At 37.1% G+C, this 22155-nt stretch overlaps 1 protein-coding gene across 1 annotated transcript in view; it reads right to left on the reverse strand.

Annotated features, from left to right (window-relative positions):
* The window catches only part of LOC112044369 (uncharacterized), a gene marked incomplete in the record, with an annotated part of 306951 nt that overhangs the window by 90961 nt on the left and 193835 nt on the right, over positions 1 to 22155 (reverse strand). The window contains 1 exon segment of the mRNA XM_052888004.1: positions 13545 to 13652. Within this exon segment, the coding sequence (XP_052743964.1) occupies positions 13545 to 13652 (108 nt within the window).

Here is a 22155-nt window from a genome sequence, read left to right on the forward strand (position 1 = left end):
TTCGGAGATTTATGATTGGTTTGTTTGTTAGTTTTCTTGTTTGTTAAGCTTGTTAGTTAAAGAAAAAATAATAGAAAAAAAAAAATACAGCTTCGAATTTTTGGCCGGCGAACATTTTTAATAAAAAATGTATTTTTCTCTAAGAAACATACTCTTATTAAGCCAATTATTTAACCATATCGTTATTTATAAGGATGATAATTATGATGTATAAATAACGGGGGCATACCTGGGTTCCCTGGCCCGACCTTCTAAGGGCCGGTGGGCATTCACCTGTTCGTTCGTCATCAACCCATATTCGGATTGGCGGACTTCACACACGCAGAGAATTGAGAAAATTCTTTGCTATACAGGTCTTCTCAAGTTTTTCCTTCACCGTTTGAGACACGTGATATTTATTTTTTTAAAATCCACACAACTGCAAAGTTGGAGTTGCATGCCCCGGACCGGATTCGAACCCACACCCTCCGGAATCGGAGGCAGAGGTTCCATAGCTCTGGTTTATTATTAAGATTAAATGGTTTACACGTGTCTTAACATTAAAATTATTACCTATTATAAAACGGTAATGAATCGAGCGAATAAACGCTCAAGTTAAACACTCCTTAAGCGCGCTTAATCGCCCACGAAAAGCGGTTTCCTTGAATCTTCAGGATTAAGGCAATGAATTGGTATTTGAATGCAATGGAAATGCTTAGAGAATCCTTCATTGAAACTCCTAATTGCTTGAAGAAAAGTTCTTTATGTCGGTGAATAGAGTTTGAGAGAATTCGCCTTATTTCCCGAGGGAGTAAACTTGCATCACATAAATTGCTGTGTTTTTTAACGAATGCACGGACGGTCGCGTGTTATTTTCTATTTTGTACATACTTTGGTCGAGGAATTGTGTCATGCATAATAAAGGATTACTTATTTTTTAAATTCATGGACGTAGTTTCGTGTTATCTTTTCAATTTCACATATATGATTGTATTGTTACTCGTATTCAGACTTATTACTAATTTGAGAATTGCGTTACGTTGAGTTTCATTTCGTTACATTACATTGAATGTTTTTCCGTTCCATTTTTTTATTAAGATAAGATAATAAGAATTTTAACGTTGTATGTTTTCAAAAGGATATCCAAACATTTCCTTTTGTGTCCTATTCTTTAATTTGGTCTTTATGAACTATTAAAATAAATATTAATTCAGAAACATTAATGAAAAATGTCATCTACCTACTGTATGATATCCACGAAGGGTTGTCAGTACTCAGTAGGCACCTGCATTTGTTACATACAGTCTCAATTTCGTATATACGTCAACTAACATACGTCAAAGTTAGTGAATTATAGCTTGGAAACTTCGTTCGTTCGTGGGGGGCGTGTAGCGATGAACGAAAAACCGACGACTGATGCATCTCACTTCCCCGCACGGACGATTTCACACCCACGCAGTCTTTCCCCACGTCGCCCGCATATAATGGGAGTGTCAGCAACGAACTTGCCAGACTATAGCCTGCTGACTTACTAGTCAATGATGTCAATGATGAAAACTCAGCTTTATCCATAGATTTACGAGTTGGTGCAGGGTTTATCTTTTCATTTATATATACTGCCCCCGTAGAAAAGTGGCAGTCAATTATTTTTCTACGATCGCAAACGCTTCGAAAACTAGAAAAATGTATGGGGAATGACAGATCTTTATCACGTGATCTATCGATAGCCATTCCCATACATTTTTCTAGTTTTCGAAGCGTTAGCGATCGTAGAAAGAGAATCGACGTGGCACTTGGCTACAGGGGCTGTAACCAATGGCGAGCACTTCGTAGATGCAAAAGTGCACTGCCTACTCTGAGGACTCAATGCAACCCTGTATTGCAGAAGGAAGTTTCCATTTTGCACAATTTGTATGTACACTGCATCATCATCATCATCATCATCATATCAGCCGATGGACGTCCATTGCAGGACATAGTCCTTTTGTAGGGACTTCCAAACATCACGATACTGAGCCATCTGCATCTACCGAATCCCTGCGACTCGCTTGATGTCGTCAGTCCACCTGGTTGGGGGTCGACCAACACTGCGCTTACTAGTGCGGGATCGCCATTCCAGCACTTTGGGACCTCAACGTCCATCGGCTCTTCGAACTGTGTTCCCCGCCCATTGCCATTTAAGCTTCGCAGTTCGTTGAGTATCGGTGCCTTTGGTTCTTCTGCGGATCTTCTCATTTCTGATTCGATCACGCAGAGATACTCCTAACATAGCTCATTCCATCGCTCGTTGTGTGACTCTGAGCCTTCTTATGAGGCCCATAGTTAGCTACCAAGTCTCGGATCTATAGGTCATCACTGGCAACACGCACTGTTCGAAGACTTTACACACACATACACTGCATAGCCTAGTTAATTCACACCACTGACTGTAACTAAGTAGTTAGTCGTCGGAACCTTGAATCCCGGATGTAATTAATATTAATTAAGTTATTTCGCGTTCAAATCGTCTCAATGTTGGTACTTTGATAATTATTTTGTCTAAATATAGTTGTTTGTGGAAGTTTCCTTTAATAGATACCAATACCAAACAGGAACTAACTTTCTATTTCTGAAGTAACTTCATAGTGCTTCAGTTTTGTATTGCATTTGCAAAGCGCAATGGTGGATCTTCTAGCAATTTCAAAGCGCTATTGATACTTATGAGTTTAGTTTCTAGTTTCGTAGTTTCTAATTAGTGAAGTAAGGAGCTTCCAAAAGATATGTTATGTATTTTATTTTATTCTTTACAAGTTAGCCCTTGACTACAATCTCACCTGATGGTAAGTGATGATGCAATCTAAGATGGAAGCGGGCTAACTTGTTAGGAGGAGGATGAAAATCCACACCCCTTTCGGTTTCTACACGACATCGTTCCGGAACGCTAAATCGCTTGGCGGTACGAAAAATGTTATGCATAAGCGAGTAAAAACTCTGTTTGTGGTCAATGGTTTTGTTTGCGATTGATTGCGTAACTGTCACAGCAAAGACTGGGTCAGCTAGTCTTTTATAATTAACAAGCGGACGCTCGCGACTTCGTCCGCCTATAGACCTGCCTTAATTCAGCCTTGGCGTAAAACCTGTTCTTAGCGGATGTCTGTTTCTACGTCAAGCGATTTTCTCGATTTCGTGATGATTGACCTTTCGTATTTATATATTATTCGTATATTAAGATACTTTAAAGGTCTACATTTTAATTAGTAACTAATTAGCTTGAGACAACATCTCCGTGAATGATCCAGTTTTCGAGCACGTAGTACGTTTAACGTTTTTGTCTGGTTGGGTAGCGTTGTTGCCTTTCTACATATTGAAAATAATATTGTTATATTGAAAACTAGTTGACGCCGCGCGGTTTCACTCGCGTGGTTCCCGTTCTCGTAGGAATACGGGGATTAAATATAGCCTATAGCCTTCCTCGATAAATGGGCCCGATTTGAAAAATTCTTTCAGTGTTAGATACACTGAAAGAATTTTTCAAATCGGACCAGTAGTTCCAGAGATTAGCTCGTTCAACCAAACAAACAAACAAACTCTTCAGCTTTATAATATTAGTATAGATGTAGGGTAAGATTGCATGAAGTCGTCACACGTGGTTGTTCCCGGCAGTATAATATATATATTTTCTGTTGTAAAGTACCTAGCAATGTGATACTTAATAAGATTATAATCTAGTCTACTTATGTGACTAATTGGTAATTTAACTTGAACCTAACCTTATATTATTATTATAATACTAAGATTTATGTCCATTAACTTAAACTAAGTCTTTCACTGACTATTACTTTAGGTCACTTTGTTCACGTGATCTTCCATAAATCCCGGCAATATGAAAGTATTATTTCCCTGAGGTCATTTGTCAACAATATTGACAATATTATTGACTATGTACGAGCCAACTAAAATTTTATATATACGACTATCACTTTATTAGACGTTTATATTAATTAAGGTAAAATTTGAGTTTCCAGAGCATACAGAATACTTTGCGTTAATTTTTAGCGTAGGATAATACGAGGTAACATAGAGGCAGGTGCAGGGTTAACTGTAAGCCTTCTACTTAGGCACATTGTATCAAAAAGACCCATTAGCCTAATGGAAGTAATGGATTGTCATAGCGCCTTTTGTTGAGCAATTTATCAGCGTCTGCCGCGAGTGACAGTTCAAGACAAATTATAAAATGTGGGCGCTAATTTAGATAGACAAGATGGCGTACTATAATTCTCTATTTGCTAATCACATGACGCTATGTTTATAAACGTCTCAGAATACGTAACGTTCAGCAGTCATTATAAAGCACGCATTGTGTCAAAAATGTGTACCTCTATAGTACGACACAAGACGGTTTACAGTGTGTCTAATCGCTTGTTCGTGAAATTACACCAAAAAAGAGTAATTTCAACGGCTTCATTCTTATGCTCGATCACACCTTCTGGAGTTTTCTGTATTCTGAGATATTCTTATAGTAACATTTTGCTTCAGCTGTACTCGTATTTACAGCAAAAGTAAGCTATATTCTTATGGAAATGGGAACTACGCGAGTGAAACCGCGGAGCATCGGCTAGTTGATAATAAAGCCGCTATACAAAATGTCGTAGATAAATTATTTAAAGTTAGAAAGAAGAAGAAAGAAAGATTTTATTTGGCAAAACACAAAAAAGGAAATCATGACACATAAATACAAATAGAAAAATATTAAATATTACTACCAAATATTTGTGAGTGCCCCAGCTATCCGAACTAGTTAGAAACTGTATCTCAGAAAGCTGGAACTTCCCTACTATATATATATATAATCCAATCCTATAAATATTATCATAAAATTATGTTAAAAATAATGTTGCCAGACTGAAATAACTCATTTTCGGCCTCCAGCAATCTTGTAAACATCTTTTATACATTTCGTCCAATACATTGATTTTAAACTACAGTCAACTTTGTTAACAGATACACAATGGACGAGAACACAACAATAACAATAATATCAAATCCAAAGCTTTAAACTTTATAGCTTAAGTCCACAATGTACAAGGTTAGTTACAGCTTTCCGACGCTCAATTTTCCGCCATTTTGAAGCATATTGTCACATTATTTCCTGAAAGTTGTAACTGCCGCTGTTGTGGCCCCTTAAAAATGTCGTTGACAGATCATTTTTGCATTATGTTTTTTTTTAACTTTTCACTAGTCGGGAAAGACGTGCTAGGAGTGGGATCGAGCTACCGCCCTTTGGTGATGAGTCCAACCGCTCTTGCCGTAGAGCAATTGAGGCTATGAATAGAGTTAAAAACAATGTAGCCAGATTGAAATTTTCATCTTATTTTCAGCCACAAGCAATCTTGTAAATATCTTTCACACATTTTGTCCAATACATAACACAAGCACAACCGACCCAGCGTCAGTTCTTGAAGATAGCAGTGCATTGCTCTACTGGGGCCGAACGATTATCACTGACAGGTATATTGTTGCCAATAGACCAGTGCTAGTCGATCGGTCAGTGCGTCGTGCAATAATTGTTGATATTACTGTTTCACACGACGATAATCTGGTTAAAGGCGAAAAAGAAAAAGTATCAAAATACTTGGACCTTGCTCACGAGATTACCGCCATGTGGAAAGTTGAGTCAACGATAGTTGTTTCAGTCAATGGTCTTATAGCGAAAAGCTCCGATCTACATTTTAAGAAGTTTTCAGTTAACTGTTGGATCAAGAGTCGGATACCGAAGGCAGTGATTCTTGAGGCGGCGCGCATTGTGCTGAGGTTCCTCGCGTAATTCAGTTTTCCGCCATTTTGAAGCATTCTGTCACATTAGTTTCCGAAACTGCCGTTAGCGTGAGGGTACAAAATGTAATATCTCACAAAAGTTGCGTTGAATGAACTTCAGAATAATGTTGCCAGATTGCTCGTCGTATATGAAATCAAGTAACGTAACTTGAGTGTGTTTTGTGTAAACACAATTACGAGATGTGCAAACGATTAAGATTCAATTTTGCGTTTCATGTGTACAAAGCTTTGTAAATGTTGTTTTTTTTTTTAAAAAGTTTGTTACATCTAAAACGCGGCGAACTCATGCGTGTTTAATTTCTAGGTTGTAAATATTGTTTGCGGTACGTTTGGTCCAAATGGCGGGGTACAGTGACAAATACAGAGGGTGGTGGCACATATCTGTGTTTACAAACATTATACGCTCAGATTTTTTTAGGGTTCCGCAGTCCACAACGAATCCTCATAGTTTCGCTATGTCCGTCTGTCAGTCCGCGGTTTAGCGCAGAGACTATTACTACTAGAAAACTATAATTTAGCGTGAGTATGTACTTACATTACAAGTGTGAATGAAGTCGTTAAATAAATCTTGAAAATATTTTTTTTTAGGGTACCTCCTCTACATGTAAAGTGAGGATGAATTGTTTATCGTCTATCCCATGGTATGGGGTATCGTTATCGGTATTTATGTGCATTACATCAAGGATTAAAGTGTTAACGTAATCTACGGAACCCTACATTGCGCGTGGCTCGATTTGAACTTGGTCGGTTTTTATTATTTATTGCGCCACTGCACACACCACAAACATATTTTTATATATTATATATCTTTCACATCCTGAACGCTGCATATTTTTTTTAGGTTGTTTTAGAAAACAATATTAAACAATTTAAACAATATTTATAATTTATAATACTTATTTAGTTAAGGTAACCAACAATTTGATTTAATAAACGCTATCAAATTGTTTTACCGTAAACAAATACAATGGGTGCCATAAAAGTAAGCGAAAAGGCAGAAATGATAATGTTATGTACGCTCTGGTGTTAGGGGTTTAAATTTTTAATGGCGACCTTTCATTTTGGGCCTCTTACAGCGCCCTGGCTCACACGAATAAAGCCAGCGGAATGGATGACAGAACGGTTGGCAATTTTAATTCCCGAAACTTTCGATGTTTTTTGACAATTGCATGCTGCACGGCTATTCTCTAACAATGTTTTGTATAAATCTATCTTTCTCATTTTATGGTATCGTGTTAAACAGAGAGAGATAGAGGTGAATTCGAAACTCGCACTTGCGAGTTATAACAATATCTATACTAATATTATAAAGCTGAAGAGTTTGTTTGTTTGTTTGTTTGATTGAATGCGCTAATCTCAGGAACTACTGGTCCGATTTGAAGATTTTTTCAGTGTTAGATAGCCCATTTATCGAGGAAGGCTATAGGGATAATATATAGGAATATATATTATCACCATATTCCTACGGGAACGGGAACCACGCGGGTGAAACCGCGCGGCGTCAGCTAGTCGTTACATAATAGTCTAGTTGTTGCGCTATTTTGTAAGCTTGTACGGTTGTGTTTATAACGTGATAGTGAGTTTCAAATTGACCTTTATTTCTCTCTGTCTACAATCACTGGTTTTTTTAATGTTATTCAAAACATATTATGTGTGTCTACTTGAACAGACAGCCACAGTAGATCAGTGGTGAAGGGGCTGGACTTATCACTGATGGGTGGTGGTTCGATCCCCGCCCGCTAAGCTATTGTCGTACCCACTCCTAACACTGTCTTCTCCGACTAGTTGGAGGGGAACGTGAATATTTACAAGATATGGCAAATATATTTTTTTTAAGAAATCTTTTCAAAACCAAAATCATAGAAATAAGCTTTTGAATATTAAATCTTTGTAGTCATTATTTAGAAACAAGTTATTTAAGATAAATATTACGTGTAAAATGACTAGTGATTTATACCTTTACTAGCTGACGCCGCGCGGTTTCACCCACGTGGTTCCCGTTCCCGTAGGAATACGGGGGTAATATGTAGCCTATATAACACTGAAAGAATTTTTCAAATCGGATCAGTAGTTTAGACATTAGCGCGTTCAAACAAACGAACTCTACAACTTTATTATAATAGTATAGATTTCTAATTCGTTTGTTTCGCTATATTACATTATACTGGGTGCTGGGGAGTAGTTCCCATAACTCTGGAGAATAAATTTTTTTTATAATTATTATCGGTAATAAACATATAAATATTCATTACGTAATCAAACTTTAAAATTTCAAAATGTAAGATAGTTAAAGGTGTGTGTCACATCGTCATCAACCTATATTCGGCTCACTGCTGAGCTCGAGTCTCCTCTCAGAATGAGAGGGGTTAGGCCAATAGTCCACCACGCTGGCCCAATGCGGATTGGCAGACTACACACACGCAGAGAATTAAGAAAATTCTCTGGTATGCAGGTTTCCTCACGATGTTTTCCTTCACCGATTGAGACACGTGATATTTAATTTCTTCTGTGTGTCACATGCATAGTCTTAATTATTTGAATTATTTTGTATGAAAACATAAAAAGTTTTTATGTTTTATTAAAAAAAATATTAGTTATGCAGTTCGGCTCTTATAAGTGGACTCTTCAACACTTAGAAGTAATGGGAAATACTCCCCAGCACCCTGTATAATACAGTATATTATTCCTAGTATAAAATACCTGTTTCAAACCAAGAATAAACACACATGTTTAGTTATGCTATCACAGAGTAGGAACACATATTCTGTGTATGTAAATTACGTCAAAGACCCCAGAGACGTACTTTGTAACATTATTAAATACACTCAAGGAACGTACGCTCGTAATAGACTAAGAGCCTGTAATAGTCAGACTTACCTCATTTTATGTAAGTGTCGTTAAAAATCATACTTTGAGGATCTCTAGAGAAGGGTCCCCACGAAGCTAAGGGAAGATTCCTTGTGCAGATAACCCGTAGAAAATAACAAAAAAATTGGTACGTTTTAGACATTTAAGGCCGCCTACTCACCAACTTTCAGTAACTTTAGTGAATGTACACGACATTTACCAAGTAGCTATTTGTTAGGAGTTCATTTTTTCATTTACATTCTAATTTTTTTTATAGATAAAGAATACAACAAGTAGTTTAGGCTAACTTATCGTAATAACTAACTAAAAGAAAGACAATTATGCACATTTGTTTTGAAGTATATGGTAATTCTATATTCTTATATTATAATAAATATTCTTTAAAAAAAAAAGTTGAGGTATGTCTGACTAACACAGGCTTTCCTTCTATAATAGACCGAAGCGGACTTGAGCTGGTATACGTTCTACATTATTTGTTTTTATTTTTACGTTAGATATTAATGTAGCAAAGGGATCCTGGCCAAGGATTGCGTTTGTGTATGAAAACATATTTACTTTGTGTAGAACATCGTGGATACGGAATTAAGCTTTGCATGCTGCATTTCTGTTATATAAATTCACCTATATACACAGATATAAATCAAAGGGTTTCAGTTCTTTCATACTCGTATCAAAGTTATATATGTATTTTAAATAACTTTAAATACTATAGGTCGCTACCGCACAGTTCCCGCCCTTCGCTATATCCCCTGCTAGCTGACGCCGCGCAGTTTTACCCGCGTGGTTCCCGTTCCCGTAGAAAAACGGGGATAATATATAGCCTATAACCTTCCTCAATAAATGGGCTATCTAACGCTGAAAGAATTTTCCAAATCTAACTAGTAGTTCCTGAGATTAGCGCGTTCAATCAATCAAAGAAACAAATAAACTTTTCAGCTTTATAATATAAGTATAGATATATTTTTATCCCCGTGGGTATACGGGGTTAAAATATGGGATATATGTGGTACTCGCAGATAATGTTGTTTTCGATTGGTGTAAGAGTTTAGTTGTATTAACTGCATCGTCATCTAACATGATACAAAGCCTAACTTGTCATTAAATGCAAAAAAAAAAATCTATGCGTCTCGGGACGCTAAACAGAAGTGATGACTTAAAACCTGCCGCTGTATGCGTGGAAAAAAGAGAAGCCAGACAGAGTGGCACCGTAACGCGTTACGTTACCTAGCGGTTTATCCTCCCATAAGAATTTCATCATCATCATCTTTAGCAACCCATATTCGACTCACTGTTGTGCACGAGTCTCCTCTTAGAATGAGAGGAGTTAGGCCTTAGTCCACCATTCTGGCCCAATTCGCATTGGCCGACTTGATACACCTAGAGAATTAAGAAAAATCTCACGATGTTTTTCCTTCACCGTTTGAGACACGTAATTTCTTAAAATGCACACAACTGAAAAGTTGGAGGTGCATGCCCCTGACTGAATTCGCACCTACGCCCTCCAAATCAAAGGCAAAGGTCATATCCACTGGGCTATCGCGTCTAGCAAAAGAAGTGATTACTTCATACTCATAAGAAGCTATTACTTCAAAAAGACCTTCAATGGGGATGATGACTAGGTTTGAATATATGGATTTTTATGATACATTCGGGTAAAGGTCAATGGTAACTAATTTATACATAAAAAGCAAATATTGTCTGGATATTTGCAAAATAAATAAGATTATAAAATTTCACAATCTATTAAAAATCGTAATCGTAATTAGATAAAAATTCATACAGTTTTAGCTTCCTTACATTAAATTTGACATTGTTTAATACATGAACTATAAATATAAACGCACAAATAACAAAGATATTAGTAATTTTGATCGAACGCCCATACAAATCCAACGATCATTAATTAACCTACGACGTCATTAATTCGTACCATTTTGTATGGGGCGTTTTTCAGGTAACCGCGGCAGTGCCGCAAATCTGACCCTTTAAATCCTTGTAGCTCCGAAAGTAATGATCGCAGATACCCTGTTACTTTTACGAAATTGCTTTACTATTAGCATACTCTTAATTTAAATACAATTTAAAAAACTGTCATCATCCCTATATTAAAATTGTTTCAACCAAGAGACTATGGATATTAATTGGATTATAATAAATCTCCAGTTTGCAGTAATTAATAAGATCGATCAGAGGAAGCACAGTCAATATTTTATGAGCGCTAAAGCAAAATAGCTGTTTATCTAATGGCAGACATTAATTTTCCGTTCCGCTGGCAATTTGATTTAGCCTAACAGTAAGAACAGTTTACACTGATAAACCTTGAATTTGTAGGATTTGTATATGCAGATTTTGATTATTATGATTCACTAGCGGACGCCCGCGACTTCGTCCGCGTGGAATTTAGTTTTTCACAAATCACTCGGAAACCATGGATTTTTCCGAGATAAAAAGTAGCCTATGTGTAAATCCAGTCTGTAATCTATCTCTACTTCAAATTTCAGGTGGTTCAGTTTAGTAATCGCGGCGTGAAAGAGTAACAAACATTGATACCATCAAAATCATCAGTTTTTGCAAATCTCGGGAAACCATAGATTTTTTCGGGACAAAGAGTACGTATTAATCCAAAAATAAAGAGTAACAAACATCCAAAAATACAAACTTTTGCGTGTATAACATTAGTAGGAAATAGGAAGTCCACACTTAATTACTGAGTTTAGTCCACAGGTACTGAAATTTCTCAAGAAAATAAAATGTCACGTGTCTCAAACGGTGAAGGAATACATTGTGAGGAAATACTAGAGAATTTCCTTAATTCTTTGCGTGTGTATTCTGCCAATCCGCATTAGGCCAGCGTGGTGGACTATTAGCCCAACCCCTCTCATCCTGAGAGGAGACTCGAGCTCAGCAGTGGGCCGAATATGGGTTGGTAATGATGATGACTGAAATTTAGTCCTCTGGCTAGGTTCTAGACGATCAACACTGGACGTCCAAGCACAACGGTCTCGAGCCGCCAGCTCGTATAGAATTAAATTTAGAACCTCCTCCATTTGTTCGTCGGTTAAAAACACAGCTATATTGTAATGGATTGTTTACAGTTATAGTTGTTGTGACAAATGGAACGATTTGTCGGGTCCCCTGTAGGATCTCTGTCTCCGAACCCCTACACAACTTGGAGATTGATGAGTTTCACGCAGTGCCGCCCGTGTTTGTCGCCTCGCTTTCGGCGAAACGGAACTTTTGAGTTTGTAACTGAAATTGCCTGAGTTATGTCCCTGCGTACGTATCTCTTGAATAGAGATATTTCAGACAACTCAAATTAAACGCTTGTATGTCTCGTGTCGTAATTTCGTGCGTGATTTTTCTTCATTTTGTAACACTTGAATGTGTTATGCGTGTGTATACCGTGCTTACATTATTATTTATTTATCTATTGTTAATGTTTATCTTTTTTGAGAAAAAAGAAAGGGAAGTGGACAAAAATAATAACTGAATGGTACCATAGAGATAGTAAACAAAATAGAGGAAGGCAGTTGACGAGATGGGAAGATGATTTTATATATATGAATAAATATGAATAGCAAAAGACAGAAATATGTAGAAAATATTAGAGGCCTTTTTTCTGTACAAAACAAGCTGTTTGGAAGGATGTATATTGGATAAAAATTATTATTTTAGCTTAAATTTTTTATTTAATTTGTTTGCTAGTAAAATAGCTATAAAGGCTTACTTTATTTTATTTATTTAATAATTTCTTCTGTTCTATGAATTCGTGTTTTTGTTGTTTTGCAGCTAAAGCTGAAGAGAAAGACGTTTGAAGCTATTAAGTCATATATTTACAAGAATAAAGTAATACATAAATAATATTTACCAAAAACATATATTTAAATATTTTACATTAGACTGAATAAAAAGTGTTGCAGCGAAATAATGTCATCCGGTGCTTAAAAGACAAACTAAACTTTTCTGTATTACATAAGAAAGCCCTCAAAATATCCCAAATAATTACTTTGGAAGGCTTGGTATATGTCAAGATATAAAAATACCGTTGCCAAGAAATTTCCCAGTTGCGAGCCAAGTAAATCGTTTGTTACAGCACTCCTGACACGTGAGCCATCTTCAGAGCAGCTCGAGATGCGAGTGGCTGTGCATTTGTCACTCGCATACAGTTACAAAGCTTCACTCTAACTCGTCGAGACGCGAGCCAACGAGTGAATGTCGAGTTAGTTAGATGACCACTCCACTGATAGCGAAATAGTGCTTGGGGCACAAAAAAAATGTATACGGGCTATTTGTCACCTAAAACCAATGTATACATCGGTCGGTATCAACCCATATTCGGCAAACTAAAGAGCTCGAGTCTCCTCTTAGAATGAGAGGAGTTAGGCCAATAGTCCACCACGCTGGCCCAATGCGGATTGGCAGACTTCACACACGTAGATAATTAAGAAAATCCTCAGGTATGCAGGTTTACTCACGATGTTTTCCTTCACTGTTTGAGACACGTGATATTTAATTTCATAAAGTGCACAAAACTGAAAAGTGGAGGTGCATGCCCCGGACCAGATTTGAATCTACACCCTCTGGAATCGGAGGCAGAGGTCTTATCCACTGGACTATCACGTACTCACTTATTTATTTAAATAGGTTAATAGTATTAAAATAGGTTAATACCTGCTCCTTGAATTGATACTGAGTTTCACGTAATTGACACTGCCATTAACGATTGGTTAATAATAACAAATTACTGTTTTATTACTGGTTAATTACCTCAATTTCATACAGACAGACTTGCATGCGTGCACAACATGCGAGTTTTCATTCTTGTCCATGGAATTTTCTTTGGCAGCCAGAGTCACACCATCACATCAGATCAGATACCTTACCGTTGTCATGGTCGTGGTCATAGTCAGGCAAACTGTTGGAAGCGTCCGACGCGAGCGCCAGATCCGGAGATGTTCGCAGCAATTCTGTCAGACCATCGTGCTCACCGTCTGTAAAGAAATATAAATGATTACATGATCAGCTTCACTCGACCCGATTTTATATTAACATATTGTAGTATACTCCTAAGCTACAGCCAATGACACAGTTTTTTAAAGTTAATAGGATTATTTCAAAATATCACCATGGCAACCCAAACACCACCCCTGCGCGGCCATAGGTCGCCATCTTCATTCTGTGTTTCTGTGTTGAAGCCTAGACACGCTAAATTCAAATAAAAATAACTTTAATCGTGGAAATCTTAGAATTTATAAAATTAAAATAAAATTATTTAGTTAGTCATGCCAAAAGGCAAACGTAAAAGGTATGACGTAAACGACGTAAACGTATTATGATCGAACTTCACTTCCAGGTAAGTTCGTTTGATCTTTAATTATAGTTTATATCACAGATATAAGAAAAGCGTTAGCTTTTAGCGATCTCTTTCTTTGGTTTATATGATTATAGTGTTTTTAAGATAGGAAGGGTACGGTGACAGATGCTGTCATGTGTCGCGCCTATGAAGTTTCTTATTATTTTACGATAAAATGTATGGCGGATAATGTTGTAATTGCTTGAGGGGTACCCCCACTTAGAGAAGGGCCTCGTGACGTCGTACAGCAATATATTCGTTAAAAGGGTTTAAAATAAAATAATCGATTTCAAAAATAGGATTAATTTATTAATTAAACATTGTAAACCTGGATAAATTTATGTGTACGAATATATTTATTTACTTAACTACTTCCTTTAATTATAATAAAAAAAATTATAATAATAAAAAAATCCAAATTATTTTGGATGGTTTTCTTTACGAAGCACGAACTTTTATTCCGATTCGAAATTGAAATCGATTTTTTCATTTTATTTTACTACATCACTAGTAACATCAAAGCCCAAACGTTATCGTACCCGTCCTATCTGAAAAACACTATAATAGAATATGGTCTTATGTACACTTCTTCCCTATCCGTACCCTACACTACCCTACTTCTACCCTTACCCTACCTAATCAAGGTTATTTGTCCTCGTACTGCAGCGAACGTGTTAAAAAAGTAGGTACTTATAGAAATATAGATCAAGTCAACAATGTTTGAGGAATGGAACCGTGGAAATTCGTTATTAAATATCACAAGTCTTTCAAAACTCCAGCAATTTCAAATTCCTATAAATTATTTATAGTATTTAACGTATTTTCTCAGTCTCGCTAGAGGCCATTTTATAATTAAGTAAGATCCAAATAGCCTTAGTCTGTTGATCTTTAAGCGAGCTTTTATGTTATAATGAAAAACATTTTACGTTCTTCCAATAAAGAGAGGTGTTATTAAATATAAAAATACTTAATAAAAATATAATTTAAATTTAGGATCGAAATCGGTTTCTGAAACGGGTAAAAAAGGTTATTGGGTTTTCTTAATTTTTATAAAGTATATTCAGATATACAGGCTGCTGGGGAATGTTTCCGATAACTTTGAGGTTTTTTTTTTTTATTTTGTACAAGTTAGCCCTTGACTACAATCTCACCTGGTGTTAAGTGATGATGCAATTTAAGATGGAAGCGGGCTAACTTGTTAGGAGTAGGATGACAATCCACACCCCTTTCGGTTTCTACACGACATCGTACCGGAACGCTAAATCGCTTGGCGGTACGTCTTTGTCGGTAGGGTGGTAACTAGCCAAGGCCAAAGCCTCCCACCAGCCAATTTTTCTTTACCAGGTTTTTCTTCGAAAATTAATTAAAAATGTTCAAAGTACATATGGTCTAAAATTAATATTTTCGCCATCCAAACTTTAAAATTTTATAATGCAAGGATAGACAAAGGCGTGAGTTACATGAATAGTAGGAAATATTTGAATTACTTTGTATGAAAACATAAAAAGTTTTTATTTTTTAGTTAAAAAATATATTAGTTATGCAGTTTGGTAGGTAATTCAAGATGTTCTCTGTAGCTATCATTTGGGAGGGTGATGACACCTTCGTCTCATTTTGACAATGATTGTTATAGAGTCAAATATTATCACTCAAACTTGCATTGAATCGGTGTGGTGGACCTAGGCTCCAAATGGCCTTTCTTATAAGAAAAAGAAAGAAAGAAAAGAAGAAAGAATAAAGTTACACATCGGGCGATAGAACGAGCTATGCTCGGAGTATCTCTGCGTGATCGAATCAGAAATGAGGAGATTCGTAGGAGAACCAAAGTTACCGACATAGCTCATCGAGTTGCGAAGCTGAATGGTTGGGGCATATAGTTCGAAGAGTGGATGGACGTTGGGGTTGCAAGGTGCTAGAAAGCGCAGTGTTGGTCGACCAGGTGAACTGACGACATCAAGCGAGTCGCAGGGATTCGTTGGATGTAGGCGGCTCAGGATGGTGATGTTTGGAAGTCTAAAAGGCCTATGTCCTGCAGTGGACGTCCATCGGCTGATGGACGTCCACTGCAGATGGATGACGATGATAAGAAATGGGTAGTCCTGTAGTGAGTTATTATTACAATGGTAATCATGAGACTTATAAAAAAATAATATAACGATAACTCCGCCTTTAATCCATTTTCTCAGCACAAATATAATAAAATGACCTGTAAGAATAGAAGTATTAATTAATATAAGTGAACAACGTGGTCCATTAATGAATTATTAGGTTTTCCAAAGGAAATATAATTATTTAAATGTACTACACATTGTTCGTTGCAGATTTATGCAACCGCTAGCAGATTACGTTTAGGGTTGTCAATTGTTTCTCATATACTAAAGTAGTATTTTGTAATACAAGAAGAAACCAGTAACTTATTGTGACCTGAATTTATGTTTAATATGTGTAACATATATACATTTAGATTATAATAATAATTATTTTCGTCTGTTTTATTTAATTTTTCATAATAGCTCTTAAGGATTACAACCACTAACTAAAAAAAAGGTTTTTTTTCTACTTATGTCATAGAAGCCTTTATTTAGATATCTTAATTTATGCTCGCAAGCACGTGATTTTAAATAATTAAAACAAATATGAGGAAAAGTTGCTGAAAGGTGGCGATAGAATATCATAATATCTTACTAGTTTTTGACCCTAAATGGGGGTTGAAAGTTTGTATGGAAAGTCCTTCATTTTTAGAGTTAATTTTTTAAAAATTTGTTCATAAATCATGAAAAACACTGAATATAATGTGATTCAAAAACCTTTTTTTAAGAAGAGAAGAAAATCAACCCATACAGTGGTGAAATAGGGGTTGAAAGTTTACATTTATTTCCACACGGAAGAAGTTGCGGGCGTCCGCTTGTATGACATTATTCCCTTTTTGATAGTAACCAAAAATTATTTTATGTACCTTTAAAATCACAATGTAAGACAAACAACATGGATTAGTTAAGTTATTGTAATTTGGTAGGAAGAGAATTTAAACTGGCAACCCTATTATTTGGCAAACTTTATCGAATAAATGCATGCGGAAAATAAGCGGATAAGCGAGCAAATCTGCTGATACGATCTAATTCGAGTGCAACTCAAATGTATAGCCTACGTAAGCTGCTTGAATAAACGTTCGATAATATTATAGAATTTACATCACGAGTAAAGCGAGACATTCGGTTTTGCTTGACTGTATTTTCAACTCTCTATCCATCTCGGAACAAGTTCGTCAAGAGTCTTATAAGTTCGTGGGGCAGCTATTGTATATGTTTTATCTCTTCTAATAAATAGATCAGCGGACGCCCGCGACTTCGTCCGCCCTTAGATCTCTGTAAAAATGGAGTAACTTCTCCCGTTTTCTCAACATTTCCCTTCACTGCTCTGCTCCTATTAATCGTATTATTGATGAAAGTATACTATATATACTATATAACCTGTCTAGAAGATTGAAGAATAATTGTACTAAGTTTCGTTAAAATCCGTCGAGTAGTTTTTGTTTCTATAACCCCCTGATAGTTATTTTGAAAATATATTTCATGTACAGAATTGACCTCTCTACAGATTATAAGTATAGATATTAAAGTAAAAAACAGAAAATACTATAAGCTATAGTTGTTCACCTATGGACAGGGTGGCAATTTGGTGGCGAACCTAAAGGAAGTAGAATTAGAAGTGCAAGGCCTTTGGGTCAACTAAGCGCCATCTTTAGCGTCACCTCACGCTCGGTTAGATATCCGATAACCCCGTGAACAAAGTCTCAAATTCAAGCTCTGCAAATAGTAACCGCTTTAGATTGAGCATGTTCAGCAGCTGCACCAGCCGCTTAAACGAAAAAAGAAATTAAAACTAAATTATATTAAAAGTAAAGTTATGCATATGTTCTTCCTGCAACTCCTAGGTTCTAGGTGGTTCTAGTCAATAAATATACTCAGAGGCACAGTTATCCGCCCACTTAAATATACTCGCATACTATACTTAAATATACGAACTTAAAGTGGGCGGATGATTGTGCCTCTGAGTATAGTTGAAATTAGTCAGAGGTTTTGAAGTAGGCTAAGATCTAGAACTCGTACAAGTATTAAACTTGCGGGCATCTAGTGAAGTAGGCAACCTAATATTTGCGATTCACTCGTCTCACAGAAATTGCGAAAGTGCCTCTATATGTAACCAAGTGCTTGGAGTTTGTGGCCGTCATTTGCTTAGAGTCATTTAATTAAACTGAATAAACGTGCAAATTGAATTGGCACGGAATCGTAGAAGCTTGTCGGATGTTGTAGTTTTCTTTACTTAGATATATTGCTTCTTTAACATACATAGACGGACTCGGCGCAGTGGTATACGCATTGCACCGGGGATTTACATGACAGAGGTCTTAAGTTTGTTACCCGGCTGTGCCGACTGAGGTTTTCTTAATTGGTCCAATTGGTCTGACTGGTATCGGCACAGACGTACTGCTAAACGGTTTAGCGTTCCAGTACGATGTCGTGTAGAAGTGAAAGGGGTGTGGATTTTCATCCTACTTCTAGCATGTAATCTCGCTTCCATCTTAGATTGGTCAGCATAATTGACACACGAAATCTTGGTTGGGTCTTGCGAGTGGGGTCTAAAATGAAAACGCACTGAAAGGCAATGATGAATTGATCGATAATGTACCTACCTAATTAATAATTTCATGCCCTTCAGGGGTTTTCAAAATTTTCAAATTAATGTTATATTTTAAATAAATTTTAACTTCAGTTTAACCTTCAATCAATCAATCAACAGCCTGTATTCGTCCACTGCTGGACATAGGCCCTTCCGAGAGCGCGCCACCACACACGATCCTTCCTCATCCAGCCACTTCCCACTACCTTCTTGATGTCATCGGACCATCTAGCTGGATGGTTGGATCATCTAAGGTGTCCTACATTACGCTTGCTGGTACGCGGGATCTGCCCCAGCGGTCATCTGTTCTACGACAGACATGGCCCACCCACTGCCACTTCAGTTTCCTAATCCTTTGGGCTACATCAATTATTTTCGTTGTCCTACAAATTTCCCCGTTCCGGATTTTATCCTTCAATAGTTTAACCTTCAATAGAATATAAATATAAATGAAAGAAACCAAACAAATAAGCAAAAGGAGCGAGCATTAAATCCACCAGCAAGACCATCTCTGCCACAATGTAAATTCACTAAAATGTTTCATGAAAAGGCAGCAGGGCGACGCAGGCAATATTCCAGCCATAAAGTTGCAAATGAAGTAATACGGCACTCCGCCTGACTGCGTAAACTTGAGAAGTGCGCACTTCCCTACAAGACGCGTCTCTCATGACTGCCACTTGGTATCGTTTAATTAAGAACCCACAATGAGGAATGTGGACAATGGGCAGTTTAGACATTGTTGCTTGTCGAGTAGTTTTAGATTCGTTTTAATATATACAAACATTTGCGTGTGCCGGTGGTCATAAAATTTTCATTATCGTTCTACTAGATTGAAATCCCGGGTCAGGCCAACAAAAAAAAAATACGTAATTGGGATTTTTCTTACAAGGAAAATCTCAATAGCAGCCTGGAGTTAGAAAGTTGGCGGTGTTAGTACACCCCGTGCCTCGGAGAGCACGTAAAGCCGTCGGTCCTGCGCCTGATCTCTCTCCGGTCGTGTCGGTCTGCCGTCCTATCGAATTTCGAGAGTGAGGGAAGAGTGAACTTTGCGTGCGCATACACTTATGCACTATAATTTCTCCTGCGTACATGGTTAATCTCACCATGAGATTAGCCGTGACCGAAAAAATCGGTCGGGAGGATATTACTAGATTGGAACAAAAAAATATAGATTTTTTTAGACGTGATTACCTATATAAAAATTTTAGTTTTTAAATATGTTTTTGACAATACTAGCTAAAACGCTGTCGGCCATATTTGTCTATATATTATCTATTTCATGACGTCACTTTAACGAATCATAAACCAAACGGAGCATTTGACAAAAATTGTTGAATGAAAGCGTTTAGGCTTCTGTTCTGTTCCGTTTGGGAAGCCCCTTTTTCGGATTCCATTGTCATCGAGGAACCCTTATAGTTTCGTCACGTCCGTCTGTCCGCGGTCTAGCCCAAAGACTCATAGTAAAGGTACTATTTTCATATACGAGCCTAAATTAATATCAAGAACACGGATGAAATAAAATATTTATCTTTTGAAAAGCAATTATAGTCTATTCATCATCATCATCATCATTTTCAACCCATATTCGGATGAGCTCGAGTCTCCTGTCAGAATGAGAGGGGTTAGGCCAATAGTCCACCACGCTGGCCCGATGCGGATTGGCTGACTTCACATACCCAGAGAATTAAGAAAATTCTCTTGTATTATACTAGAATAGTCTAGCGGAGCGGAGATTATTATGCAATAGACTATAGAGTATAGACTAATCTTCAGTCATAAAGTTGCAAATGAGACAGTATCGCACTCAATTCGATTTGTGCTGATACACAACAAAGCGGATTGTCTCTGGCACGCAGACCCCGGAATGTAATTAATATTGTCTCTCTAGAACTTATTCGTGCCCGTAGTTTGGCATCTTCGCTCAATTAATTACTTAGCAATTTTATTAGCATTAAGTTTTCGGAGAGAATCTTGTTGTCTTTGGCAAGTATTTTCAATTAATTTTGTATTTATTGACTTGCTAGCTGACTGTTGTTTAACTCTATCCGTCTGTAGCAAACACATTCTTTTCTACAAACGCTAACGCTTCGAAAACTTAAAATGTATTGTTTTGTGTTTTTGTTATTCTTTATAAGTTAGCCCTTGACTACAATCTCACCTGATGTTAAGTGATGGTTTGGTTTCTAACGACATCTTAAAGAAATAGCGTTCCGGTTCCGTTCGGAGTCACTTGGCGGTACGCCTTTGCCAGTAGGGTGGTAACTAGCCACGGCCGAAGCCTCCCACCAGCCAGACCAATTACGAAAACCTTAATCGGCCCAGCCGGGGAACGAACACAGGACCTCCTTCTTGTAAATCCACCGAGCATACCACTGCGCCATAGAAGCCGTTATATATTATTATTTATTCAATATAGTTAATATATCATGCTTCTTCTTTTCTTGAATTCAGTTGTCGTTCTGTATTTAAATAAATAATTAACATATTTCAGAGTAAATCTATACTAATATTATAAAGCTGAAGAGTTTGCTTATTAGTTTATTTGAACGCGGTAATCTCAGGAACTACTGATCCGATTTAAATAATTCTTTTAGTGTTAGATAGCCCATTTATCGAGGATGGCATTATCATCCCCGTATTCCTACGGTAACGGGAACCACGCGAGTGAAACCGCGCAGCGTCAGCTAGTGTTTTATAAAAAAAAACAAGTAGCTATTCGCAGTATTTCATAAAAAGAGTCGAATAAAGTCAAAAGAGGCTGCAGAGAATGTTCAGTGATAAAATTGCAAATGCCGCTATATTGCTCCCACTCGACTTATGCTGAAACTTCCAAAGTGCTCGTACAATTGCGCCCTGAATTCGTGGCCGCTATTTACTTAGTGTCATTTAATTAAGCTGAATAAACCGACAAAGCGAAACTGGACCGTTGAGTTCACTTTGTAATTAATGTTCACCTTATTCTCGGCTAAAGCGGTCAATTTGAATTAATACATTCCATTGACCTGGATGCGATATCGATTGACTTTTTATCGGAAATATGTATTCATTTATATCAAGTAGGTAGGTTTACAAGCACTTTTGATACGTCAGTTGACTATTTGTAAAGATTCTACCTATGATTCGGAAGGCAGAAACTGGCAAGAAACTCAACAGTTGCTCTTTAAAAAAAACATACATTATTATAATTGATGACAACATCACAATTTCTTATAGTTTTTTTTTTTCGTGTTGAGTAAGTGCCGATGGCTCCATTTGGGACCACTACGGCGTCACCAGGGGGTTTGGGCGAGCGCAGAAGCATCGCCTGATGAGACCCGAAGGCTGAAATAAAGATAAAGGATGGAACGGCTCTCTGAGGGCGACTTCTATGAGATTTTCTTATAGTTTTACTTGCTGTGTGAAGGTGGAAGCTGATCCAATTGGCCTCCAAGCTTCTTTATCATTGATGAACTTATCACTGG

This window comes from Bicyclus anynana, chromosome 21, assembly GCF_947172395.1.
Source record: "Bicyclus anynana chromosome 21, ilBicAnyn1.1, whole genome shotgun sequence".
Lineage (NCBI taxonomy): Eukaryota > Metazoa > Arthropoda > Insecta > Lepidoptera > Nymphalidae > Bicyclus > Bicyclus anynana.